General features: G+C 42.4%; 1 protein-coding gene across 1 annotated transcript; it reads left to right on the top strand.

The window, feature by feature from the left end:
- The first annotated feature begins 3,169 nt into the window (after positions 1-3,169).
- Positions 3,170-8,205, top strand: LOC111957441 (caspase recruitment domain-containing protein 9). The gene is made up of 11 exons (XM_023978265.2): positions 3,170-3,468; positions 3,716-3,853; positions 4,209-4,534; positions 4,723-4,893; positions 5,305-5,457; positions 5,797-5,922; positions 6,250-6,438; positions 6,824-6,869; positions 7,060-7,169; positions 7,371-7,444; positions 7,613-8,205. Exons 1-11 carry the CDS (start codon positions 3,297-3,299, stop codon positions 7,710-7,712), a joined length of 1,605 nt encoding a protein of 534 aa, XP_023834033.1. The 5' UTR covers positions 3,170-3,296; the 3' UTR covers positions 7,713-8,205.
- Positions 8,206-12,961: the final 4,756 nt, after the last annotated feature.

Genomic DNA, 12,961 nt, shown 5'->3' with positions numbered 1-12,961 from the left:
ATGGTTGGTGATCGACCAGCCGATAACAATCGACCGGTTGGTGACCACTGCACTAAACTAATGGTTCATATTTGTACTTGTTTTTGTTCATAATTGAATTTTTCTTATACATATTGTGAAAAGAGAAAGTTATGTTGACCTGTACATATTTTGTAATAAATCATTCTACTTGTTTAAAAAATAAATGTCTGGATGGATCTTCAGAGCACTTGGCTCAGGTTGACCCTCAACAATTTATTTGCAGATCAGTCCATATAACCATTTTCATGGTCCATAATATACTGAACAAAAATAAATGCAACATGCAAAAATGTCAAAGATTTACTGAGTTACAGTTCATATAAGGAAATGGGGTAAATTTACATTGATTAGGCCCTAATCTATGTATTTCACAGATACCTTTCAAAGAAAGTAGGGGTGTGGATCAGAAAACCAGTCAGTATCTGGTGTGACCACCGTTTGCCTCATGCAGCGTGACACATCTCCTTTACATAGAGTTGATAAGGCTGTTGATTGTGGAATGTTGTCCCACTCTTCAATTGCTATGCCAAGTTGCTGGATATTGGCGGGAACTGAAACACGCCGTCGTACACGTCGATCTAGAGCATCTCAAACATTCGCAATGAGTGACATGTCTGGTGAGTATGCAGGCCATGGAAAAACAAGGACATTTTCAGCTTCCCGGAATTGTGTACAGATCCTTATGACATGGGGCCGTGCATTGTCATGAAACACGAGGTGATGGCGGCGGATGGATGGCATGACAATGGGCCTCATCTCTTTACGGTATCTCTATTTAAATTAATATTGATAAAATGCAATTGTGTTTGTTGTCCATAGCTTATGCATGCCTGTTACGTTCCCCAGTTTTCTGTGTTGTGGTATGTATTTGAGTGTGTGTTTCAGGAGATAGCTTCCTGAGTTCTCCATGGCTAATTGATAATTGGAGAGCTGACCACGCCCCCTCGTCAAGAAGCAGCTSACACTAATTACCTTTGCCACCTGAGGAATATAAAAGCCAGTGTTCTGTTCAGGAAAAGAGATCTTTTTTGGAGGGAGAGAAATCATTAGAAGGAGAGTGAGTGAGAGAGAGAGATGATAGGCAGGGTGAGATCATTGAAGGCTGAGGGGTAGATCATGTTGGTTTGGTATGTACTGTGTTAGTTGTTGCTGGGTAGCAGCTTTAATATGTTCTGTGTGAGTTTGTTGCTCAGTCAGACAGAGCCTCATTGATGTCCTGTGTTTCTGAGTGTTTGTGAAATTGTTAGTAATTGTTCTGTTTCATTTGTTCCCAGGGGGGAAGGYGAAGGCACTTWGGGAGTGCTTAGGCAAGAGGCCCGCGGGCATACATATACCCGTAGTATATTCATTGTCTAGGCACACTAGGTAAGACCTGGGCGGACCACCCCCTGTATTTTGGTTTAGGGCACCAGGTGGTGTTAAGTTAGGTAAATTAAGTGAGTAGGCAGGTTAGATAGGAAAGGGGGAAGTTTTGATATTTACTTTCTTTGCTTTGGTTCCGTCCAGCCCCTTTTCCCCATATTACCGTAAGGAAATAAATCCTAGTAACGGTAAAATCTGCCTTTGTCGTCCTTACTCACGCCTACAGTCCATACCTCTTACACTTCACAGGGAGTTGAGTTGCAGCAGGGAGTTGCGTTCCCTCTTCTCAGAGGCGTGCGTAACAATGCCCATACCATAACCCCACCGCCACCATGGGGCAACCTGTTGAAAACGTTGACATCAGCAAACCACTCGCCCACGCGGCGCTATACACATGGTCTGTCAGGTGGATGGATTATCTTGGCAATGCAGAAATGCTCACTAACAGGGATGTAAACACAACATTTGACAGAAATAAGCTTTTTGTGTGTATGGAACATATCTGGGATCTTTTATTTCAGCTCATGAAACATGGGCCAACACTTTATATGTTGCGTTCATATTTTTATTCAGTGTAGTATAAATCTGTAGAAAATACTTTAAGCAATAAGGCCCGAACAGGTGTGGTATATATGGCCAATATACCACGGCTAAGGGCCGTGTGCAACCCAAAGTACCTGGATTCAGCCCTTAGCCATGGTACTGTAGACAGGTGTGTGCCTTTCCAAATCATGTCCAACCAATTGAATTCACCACAGGTGGACTCCAATCAAGTTGTAGAAACATCTCAAAGATGATCAATGGAAACAGGATGCACCGGAGATACATTTCCAGTCTCATAGCAAAGGGTCTGAATACTCAGACTGGAAATGTATCTCCGGTGCATCCTGTTTCCATTGATCAAACAGGTTTTTAGAAATGTTTTAAAACAAAAAGAGCTTATTTACATAAGTATTCAGACCCTTTGCTATGAGACTGGAAATGTATCTCAGGTGCATCCTGTTTCCATTGATCATCTTGGAGATGTTTCTACAACTTGATTGGAGTCCACCTGTGGTGAATACAATTGGTTGGACATGATTTGGAAAGGCACACACCTGTCTACAGTACCATGGCTAAGGGCTGAATCCAAGTACTTTGCGTTGCTGAGGATTTTTTATTATTTAATACATTTTTGAATAAGGCTGTAACGTAACAAAATGTGGAAAAAGTCAAGGGGTCTGAATACTTTCTGAAGGCACTGTATATTGGCCATATACCACAACCCCCCAAGGTGCCTTATTGCTATTATAAACTGGTTAGCATTGTAATTAGACCAGTAAATAGTAATTGTTTGTCACACCCATGGTATGTGGTCTGAAATAAAACAGCATTCAGCCAATCAGCATTCAGGGCTCAAATCACCTGGTTTATAACACTCATTATAATCTGGCAGGTTGGTTTAATTGTGGTAAGGGAGTCAGTCAGTCATTGCCTCAAAGTCATTAAAGAAGAGAGTGAGTAACTGCAGATGCCCGTACTACTGCCAATACTCTATCACTCTAATCACTCCATAATTCTGTGTTGGTTTATTAGGAAAAAAGGAACATGCTGTATGTTGGTAGGTCGATTATTCACAACTTTTCAAGAAGTCACTACTGTTGTTACATTTTCACTATTAAACATTTTCTTGAAGAGTTTGTCTCAGCACAAATACTTGTGAAATGGGGGAAATGGAAAAAACGAAATAACTCCTACAAAAAAAGGAACTTGACTCTTGCGTCATAAAACAGCAGTTCCACATAACAGTTCCACATTTGGATTGTAGCCACTTTAACAACTAGAGTTAGCTCCAAGTTGATAAACCCTTAGTGAAAGAGTTATTAGACCAGCAGGGACCCAGAGACAATTGGGACTGACAGAGTGTGTCAGATATGGAGGATGAGGAGTGCTGGGTCCAGCTGGAGGAATACAGACTGCTGCTGATAAAGACCATTGAGCCGTCGCAAATCACTCCCTACCTGCGGCAGTGCAAGGTGCTAAGCTGTGATGATGAGGAGCAGATATTCAATGACCCCAATCTGGTCGTCCGACGACGCAAAGTAGGTAAGGCACAGTTTTCTATTTCAGGTTATTGAGAAAACGGTCAAGTGTATCACTTTTTTTTACTTTGAACTACAACAATTAAGTTGGATTCCAGGTCATCTTTATTGCAATTGCACTGCACATCTCAGAAGATTGAAGATTGCTATATATCAATTCAGCCATTGAGAGATGTGATAATCTGCCAAATAAAGATGACCTGAAATGTATGTCCATACCTTACTTTTAAACCTCAGATTCATGCTCACAGGTGCACTATTGGATATTCTTCAAAGAACTGGACGCAAAGGCTATGTGGCATTCCTCGAGAGTTTGGAGCTGGACTATCCTCAGCTGTATCACAAGATTACTGGCAAAGAACCTGCCAGGGTCTTCTCTATACTAGTTGGTGAGTAGCTATGAACCATCTTTCTGTAGAAAAGTTGTGTATTTTCCATTCAAGCTTTTATGCATTTCTTTAAAGTTATGAGTTATTAAATGTATTGCTCAGATCCTTCAAAGTGCCAATGGCTGACTGTGACAATGGATTTTACGGTAATATAACATCACAGGAGGTTGGTGGCACCTTAATTGGGGAGGACGGACTCCAGGTAATGGCTGGAGCGGAATGGTATCAAACACATCAAACACATGGTTTCCATGTGTTTGATGACATTCCATTTACTCCGTTCCAGCCATTGTTATGAGCCGTCCTCCCTTCAGCAGCCTCCACTGCATAACATACTGTCCTCTCTCTGACATAGACACGGTGGGTGAGTCAGGACTGACTCAGTTCTTGATGAATGAGGTCACACGTCTGCAGAAGGGACTGCAGGAGGAACGCCGGCGCAGACAAGAGGCCGCTGCGGCTGCAGCCGCGCAGGAGGACGCTGTCCGCCAGCACCAGGTTAGGGAGAGGGAGTTGCGGAAGCAACAGGAGCGCGTGCATCGTATGCGGGAAGAGAAGGGCCGGCTGTGGGAGGAGGTACGCCACCTGAAGGACGAGAACTACAGCCTGATGCACGATGTTACCAAGCTGAGCGAAGAGAAGAACAGTGCCCTCATGTCCGCCCGTGATCTGCAGCTGGAGGTGAGATAGGACGAGGGGGGGGTTGCAGCTCTAGCAAACCCAAACACAATAACTTATGACAAATGGTTAACATTTTTTGTATAAAAAGACCTCTGCAGTCAGACATGTTGACACGTTTGTCAGAGAACAGCACAAACTCAATCAGCGACAGCGAACACAGTTTTAATGGGATTTTTACTGATCAATAGATAGAGAAGCTGAACCACTGCCTGATGAACGCAGAGAGCGACTCGAAAATCAGAACTGTGAAACTGAAGAACGCCATGGAGCAGAGACCGAGTCAGGACAGGATGTTGCAGCTCCAGAGACACAATCATCTGCTCACAGCGCGCATCCAGGATCTGGAGGCGTCTGCTCAGGTACGTTCGATCTCTCCTCAGTCCGTTTCAGTGATCATTTCTCAACAAATGTTTGGATATGCAGGGAAATAAAAAGTACAATGCGTTGCACTGGAAACATTTTGGAATAACAGCTAGGAGTGCCATTTTGTGCGCCGCAAGACAAATGTATTTGCAAATAAAGTACATGGGATTTTTCAGATGCACAATTGTACCCTTTTCACACTTCTGAGCCAAGTCGTGCTGAGCTGAGCAGAGCTGTACTGTGCTGGCTTGGTTACGCATCCACTATAGTTTGAGGGAACTCTGCTGAAAAGGACAACGTGAAAAGAAAATATCTGAATCTGCACAGTACGATTCAGGCCGGTACAGTTGTGTGGTAAAAGTATTGTCTTGAGTAGTGTGACAGGAGTCATCTGAATGTTCCAACAGGGGACAGCTCCAGCCCCCTTGGATCAAGAGAGGATGAGCGTTGAAAATCTAGAGGACTACAAGCAGCACTCTCAGGCTCAGCACCAGGAGCTGGTCAACAACATCTACACCCTACGCAGAGATCTGCACGATGCTGAGGCACTGCGGAATAGGGTATACATCACAGCCTGATATTTTCCACAACAATGAGCACTGTTTAGGATTAGTTGTAGAGAAGACTACTGATTATATTAGCATTTTTAAAATATATATTATTCAACTGCTCTTTCAACACAGGTGCAAAATGTATAACACAAATCACATTATTTACTCAGAATGCTGATCCTCAGCATCGGAATTCATAAATGTCCTTATTTTTGTCATCTGCCCCAGCTTGTTCCTCATTCATTGGAATAGCTGCCTGTGTGTTAAATTGTGCAAGTTGGGTTTTCCCATGATGTGGCAAGTTCTGTTGTTCCAATTGTAATAAGTAGGTTTGATTTATTCTTGCAGTACTTAGAGGCGAACGAGGTTCTTGACTTGAAATGCACGACATTGAAGAAGGATGCCAAAATGTATCGTGACCGAATGGAGGGTATCCTGAAACAGATGGATGAGGTCATCAGGGAGAGAGACAAGGTGAACATGGTGTGATTCTAGGACTGTGTCATTCTAGGGCTTCACTGGCTCAGTGGCAAATCCTAACTTCCACTTTCACGTTGTCTCCCATTGACATCAATGCATGACTAAGTGAAAATTCAAGTGAAGGTTAAGATTCGTCCCGTAGTGCTTACTTTCATTTGATCCAAAAGAGTTTACTTCTATTTGATCAAAATGAAAGAATTGACTATCTGCGTGGTTATGATCAGATGTTCGTCCAACCACACTTGCCATCTGTTTCATATAAACCACTACAGCAAAGCGAACCAAAGCCCCTGTTTTGTCTTTCCTCTATTGTTGCGATAGGCCATCGCCTCTCGAGAGGAGTACCACCAGGAGAATTGCCGGAGCCTCCAGGATAAGGACCAGTACCGGAAACAGATTCGGGAGCTGGGTGAGCGCTGTGATGAGCTGCAGGTCCAGTTGTTCCGGACAGAGGGAGAGATTATTGCACTACAGACCAGGCTTCACAGGCACACCTGCTCCCAACATGATGTGAGAATGGATTCCACCAACCGCTTCCATTCAGATCTGTTTTAATTCAAACCTAGAGTGTTACTGGATTCACTGAATTGCAAGCATCTCAGATTCTCTCTCCATGAATTGTTTCCATAAAACGTTTTGGGAAAGGATAGCCTAGGATAGCCTTTTGATTTTGGAAACATATTTACATGAATTAACGTCTTTCAGTCTCAGACGTCAGACTTTGAGGATGGTTCCTTGCAGAGTTTGTAAATGTAATTTGCTTCCTGATTTATAACAATGCGGTATTATTACTTTTGAACTCTGTGTTTCTGCTTTGGCAACTCATGTGTTTTCCTGTCTCTGCAACCCACTTTAGATTGAGTGTGCTTTTTTTTCTGTGTGTTCTCTGCCACAGAAAAGCCAGACCAGTGAGGAAGACTGCAAAGATAAATTAACCAAAGGCAAGAAATCTATGACAAGTGACAAATAACCATCACAACACAAAAAAAGATATTCAATAACAATCAGAAAAGCTCTAGTGGTTGTGCTCTGACTAATCATGAGCATAGCTTAAGATGTGATTTGACCGTGCTTTTTTGAAATCCTAGCATTCTATGTTAGCTATTCTTTTAAATATTTTTTTTATCACAGCTAGTAGTGTGGAGCTGCAAAGTCCGACATTAGGGGAGTATGATGTGTGCATTGCTTCACAAGACCAACAGTTGTGTGCAGGAGGGCCCAGGGAGGAGAATATCTCAGCAGTAAGTACCTTCAATTGTTTGTCTCTTGACTAGTTGAGGTTTTCTTATTACATAGCAAACCACTTATCAGTAGTCGGGCCAACTGAACTCACTTCTCTCCATCTGGATGGAACACACGTCAAATTTTGTTTCAGTTTAAAAGGAAACCGATATGAAGTTAATGTGTATTGTAAATGTATTTTTCTTTGTTTCGTGTGCCAGGAAAGAGCTCCATCAGTGGATGAGGTCTTAGACTGTAGCAAGCCCAGATTGAGGTGTAACTTCTACTACAGAAGGTTGGCAAGTTCATATGTTTTAGAGAACATTTGTTGAAATCTGTATTTTGTCATAAATTGTCTCCATAGGGGTTATCCACGGGAGTGATTTTGGTATGGTAAAGAGGCTTGTTTTATGCTGCTTGTTCTTAGAATTTTTTAAATAATAATTTAATTCTTCAACAACAGGAAACGTGTCCTTAGGTCAAAGCCCACATGGAAGGAACACACACCTTTTGACCTGGACAACAGTAGTGGAAGTGGCAACACTGACACGGATGGGATGTGACTGAGAGAGGGGGAACAGAGGAGGGGCTGGGTGACGTGGCAAGGACTTTGAGACACAGGCTAGTTTACATTCTTAAACAAAACATTTTTAATTATGAAATCAATTGAAATAATCATTTTGTTGATATCATGAATATGTTTAATCTTTGTATTTTTCCAATAATAGTTTTATATTTTGAACCATGATTGCATGATGAATGTGTTTCTGTATTCAAGTTACTTGTACCAGAGACGGTATCAAAACCTTCCTCTGATGTCTTTGCTTGTATCTCTTCATGTGCATTTTAGAAGAAATGCAAAAGCAGAGGAAAGTGGGGATAATGAATGGCAAAGAAAAGTAAAGATACAATTTGTATAGAAATCTTTGATAAAGAGGCATGGTACACACTTGCACTTTGTCCACAAAATGCAGACACTGTTAGGAATTTATGGACACAAAAAGTTACAATCTTTGCATTTTGTGTCACGGAATAAAATGTTTTCACAAAATGTTACATGTTGCAAATGGAGCCCCCATAACTTGGAGCAGGGATGAGCAACTTTGATGGGGGTAGGGGCTGAACTCATCATGAGGGGCTGTAGTGGGTCTGTGAACCCACATCCATACCCACACATGCAGTCAGAGATGGCACTAGCCATTTAGGGGCCCAAATAATTTTGGTGCCCAATCCATTTTAGTGGTTAATTTCATGCAATTCTACAGTCGTGGCCAAAAGTTTTGAGAATGACAAATATTAATTTTCACAAAGTCTGCTGCCTCAGTTTGTATGATGGCAATTTGCATATACTCCAGAATGTTATGAAGAGTGATCAAATGAATTGCAATTAATTGCAAAGTCCCTCTTTGCCATGCAAATGAACTGAATCCCCCCAAAACATTTCCACTGCATTTCAGCCCTGCCACAAAAGGACCAGCTGACATGTCAGTGATTCTCTAGTTAACACTGGTGTGAGTGTTGACGAGGACAAGGCTGGAGATCACTCTGTCATGCTGATTGAGTTCAAATAACAGACTGGAAGCTTCAAAAGGAGGGTGGTGCTTGTAATCATTGTTCTTCCTCTGTCAATCATGGTTACCTGCAATGAAACACGTGCCGTCATCATTGCTTTGCACAAAAAGGGCTTCACAGGCAAGGATATTGCTGCCAGTAAGATTGCACCTAAATCAACCATTTTATCAGATCATCAAGAACTTCAAGGAGAGCAGTTCAATTGTTCTGAAGAAGTCTTCAGGGTGCCCAAGAAAGTTCAGCAAGCGCCAGGACCGTCTCCTAAAGTTGATTCAGCTGTGGGATCGGGGCACCACCAGTGCAGAGCTTGCTCAGGAATGGCAGCAGGCAGGTGTGAATGCATCTGCACGCACAGTGAGGCGAAGACTTTTGGAGGATGGCCTGGTGTCAAGAAGGGCAGCAAAGAAGCCACTTCTCTCCAGGAAAAACATCAGGGACAGACTGATATTCCTGCAAAAGTACAGGATTGGACTGCTGAGACTGGGGGTAAAGTCATTTTCCTCTGATGAATACCCTTTCCGATTGTTTGGGCATCCGGAAAAAGCTTGTCCGGAGAAGACAAGGTGAGCGCTACCATCAGTCCTGTGTCATGCCAACAGTAAAGCATCCTGAGACCATTTATGTGTGGGTGTTGCTTCTCAGCCAAGGAGTGGGCTCACTCACAATTTGGCCTAAAGAACACAGCCATGAAATAAAGAATGGTACCATCCTCCGAGAGCAACTTCTCCCAACCATCCAGGAACAGTTTGTGACGAACAAAGCCTTTACCAGCATGATGGAGCACCTTGCCATAAGGCAAAAGTGATACTAAGTGGCTCGGGGAACAACATCGATATTTGGGTCCATGGCCAGGAAACTCCCCAGACCTTAATCCATTGAGAACTTGTGGTCAATGCTCAAGAGGCGGTGGACAAACAGAAACCCACAATTCTGACAAACTCCAAGCATTGATTATGCAAGAATGGTCTGCCATCAGTCAGGAGTGTTAATTGCGCATGCAGGTGAATTGCATCAACTTCATGTAATTGTCAATAAAAGCCTTTGACACTTATGAAATGCTTGTAATTATACTTCAGTATTCCATAGTAACATCTGACAAATATCATCTAAAGACACCAACAGCAGCAACTTTTTGAAAAAACATTTCAAAATAGTTTGGCCACGACTGTACACATTTTGCCATGAGGTGGAGAGAAAATGTTTGCAATTTTTGTAACAAATTTTATTCAAATCTACTCATTTTGTCAATTGGGCGGAGAAAATTTTCTAAACTAATGAGACCCCAACTGAGTTCCAAATATATATACACACTACAACAGTTGGAAGTCGGAAGTTTACCTACACCTTAGCCAAATACATTTAAACTCATTCCTGACATTTAATCTTACACTTCCCGTCTTAGGTCAGTGTAAGGATCACCACTTTATTTAAAAAATTGAAATGTCAGAATAATAGTAAGAGAGAATGATTATTCAGCTTTTCTTTCATCCAATTCCCAGGTGGGCAAGTTTACATACACTCATTAGTATTTGGTAGCATGCCTTTAAATTGTTAACTTGGGTACAAATTTCGTAGCCTCACAAGCTGCTTTCACAATAAGTTGGTGAATTTTGGCCCATTTCTCCTGACAGAGCTGGTGTAACTGAGTCAGGTTTGTAGGCCCCATTGCTCGCACACGCTTTTTCAGTTTCTGCCACACATTTTCGTATGGGATTGAGGTCAGGGCTTTGTGATGCCACTCCAATACCTTGACTTTGTTGTCCTCTAAGCCATTCTTGCAACAATTTCTTAAGTATTGCTTGGGATCATTGTCCATTTGGAAGACCCATTTGCGACCAAGCTTTAACTTCCTGACTGATGTCTTGAGATGTTGCTTCAATATATCCACATAATTTCCTTCCTCAAGATGCCATCTATTTTGTGAAGTGCACCAGTCACTCCTACAGCAAAGCACCCCCACAACATGATGCTGCCACCCCCGTGCTTCACGGTTGGGATGGTGTTCTTTGGCTTGCAAGCCTCCCCCTTTTTCCTCCAAACATAGCGATGGTCATTATGGCCAAACAGTTCTATTTTTGTTTCATCAGACCAGAGGACATTTCTTCCAAAAGTACGATCTTTGTCCCCATGTGCAGTTGCAAACCGTTGTCTGGCTTTTTTATTGCGGTTTTGGAGCAGTGACATCTTCCTTGCTGAGCGGCCTTTCAGGTTATGTCGATATAGGACTCGTTTTACTGTGAATATAGATACTTTTGTACCTGTTTCCTCCAGCATCTTCACAAGGTCCTTTGCTGTTGTTCTGGGATTGATTTGCACTTTTCGCACCAAAGTACGTTCACCTCTTGGAAACAGAACGCGTCTCCTTCCTGAGCGGTATGATGGCTGCGTGGTCTCATTGTGTTTATACTTGCGTACTATTGTTTGTACAAATGAACTTGGTACCTTCAGGCGTTTGGAAATTGCTTCCAAGGATGAACCAGACTTGTGGAGGTCTACAATTTTTTTTCTGAGGTCTTGGCTGATTTCTTTTGATTTTCCCATGATGTCATGAAAACATTACTTGTTTCATGCACAAAGTAGATTAACCGACTTGCCAAAAATATAGTTTGTTAACACGAAATTTGTGGAGTGGTTGAAAAACGAGTTTTAATGACTCCAACCTAAGTGTATGTAAACTTCTGACTTCAACTGTATATACCTGATATACCATGGATGTCAGCCAATAAGCATTCAGGGCTCGACCCACCCAGTTTATAAATATATATAGACAGTGCATTCAGGACGTATTCAGACCCCTTGACTATTTCCACACGATTAAATAAATGTTTTTCCTCATCAATCTACACACAATACCCAATAAACGTCAACAGCTTTTTTGTGTGGAAAATATATAAAAAGAGAAAACAGAAATACCTTATTTACATAAGTATTCAGACCCTTTGCTATGAGACTCTAATTTTATCTCAGGTGCATCCTATTTCTATTGATCATCCGTGAGATGTTTCTTCAACTTGATTGGAGTCTACCTGTGTCAAATTAAATTGATTGGACATGATTTGGAAAGGCACACACCTGTCTATATAAGGTCCCACATTTGACAGTGCATGTCAGAGCAAAAACCAAGCCATGATGTCAAAGGAATTGTAAGTAGAGTTCCGAGACAGGATTGTGTCGAGGCGCAGATCTGGGGAAGGGCACAAAACAATTTATGCAGCATTGAAGGTCCCCTAGAACACAGTGGCCTCCATCATTCTTAATGGAAGAAGTTTGGAACCACCAAGACTCTTCCTAGAGCTGACCGCCCAGCCAAACTGAGCAATCGGGGGAGAAAGACCTTGGTCAGGGAGGTGACTAAGAATTGGATGGTCACTCTGACAGAGCTCCAGAGTTCCTCTGTGGAGATGGGAGAACCTTCCAGAAGGACAACTATCTCTGCAACACTCTACCAATCAGGCCTTTATGGTAGAGTGGTCCGGCACATGACAGCCTGCAATATTCTCTAGTCTGATGAAACCAAGACTGAACTCTTTGGCCTGAATGCCAAGCATCACGTCTGGAGGAAACCTGGCACCATCCCAACGATGAAGCATGGTGGTGGCAGCATCATGCTGTGGAAATGGTTTTCCGCAGCAGGGACTGGGAGACTAGTCAGGTTTGAGGGAAAGATGAACGGAGCAAAGTACAGAGAGATCCTTGATGAAAACCTGCTCCAGAGAGCTCAGGACCTCAGACTGGGTTGAAGTTTCCCCTTCCAACAGGACAACGGCCCTAAGTACACAGCCAAGACAACACAGGAATGGCTCCGGGACAAGTTTCTGAATGTTCTTGAGTGGCCCAGTCAGAGCCCGGACTTGAACCCGATCGAACATCTTTGAAGTGACCTGAAAATAGTTGTGCAGCAACGCTCCCCATCCAACCTGACAGAGCTTGAGAGGATTTGCAGAGAGAAACTTTCCAAATACAGGTATGCCAAGCTTGTAGCGCCATACCCAAGAAGACTCAAGGCTGTAATCGCTGCCAAAGGTGCTTCAACAAAGTACTAAGTAAAGGTTCTGAATACTTATGTAAATATGATATTTCAGTGTTTTTATTTTTAATACATTTGCAAAAATGTCTAAAAAGCTGTTTTTGCTCTTTCATTATGGGCTATTGTGTGTAGTTTGACGAGAGGATTTTTTTTTTTCATCCATTTTAGAGTAAGGCTGTAACGTAAAAAAATGTGAAAAAAGTCAAGGGGTCT

The sequence above is a fragment of the Salvelinus sp. IW2-2015 genome, linkage group LG33 (genome assembly GCF_002910315.2).
Source record: "Salvelinus sp. IW2-2015 linkage group LG33, ASM291031v2, whole genome shotgun sequence".
NCBI lineage: Eukaryota > Metazoa > Chordata > Actinopteri > Salmoniformes > Salmonidae > Salvelinus > Salvelinus sp. IW2-2015.
The sequence above is the reverse complement of the archived record's forward strand: the minus strand, read 5'-3'. Positions and strand labels throughout refer to the sequence as shown.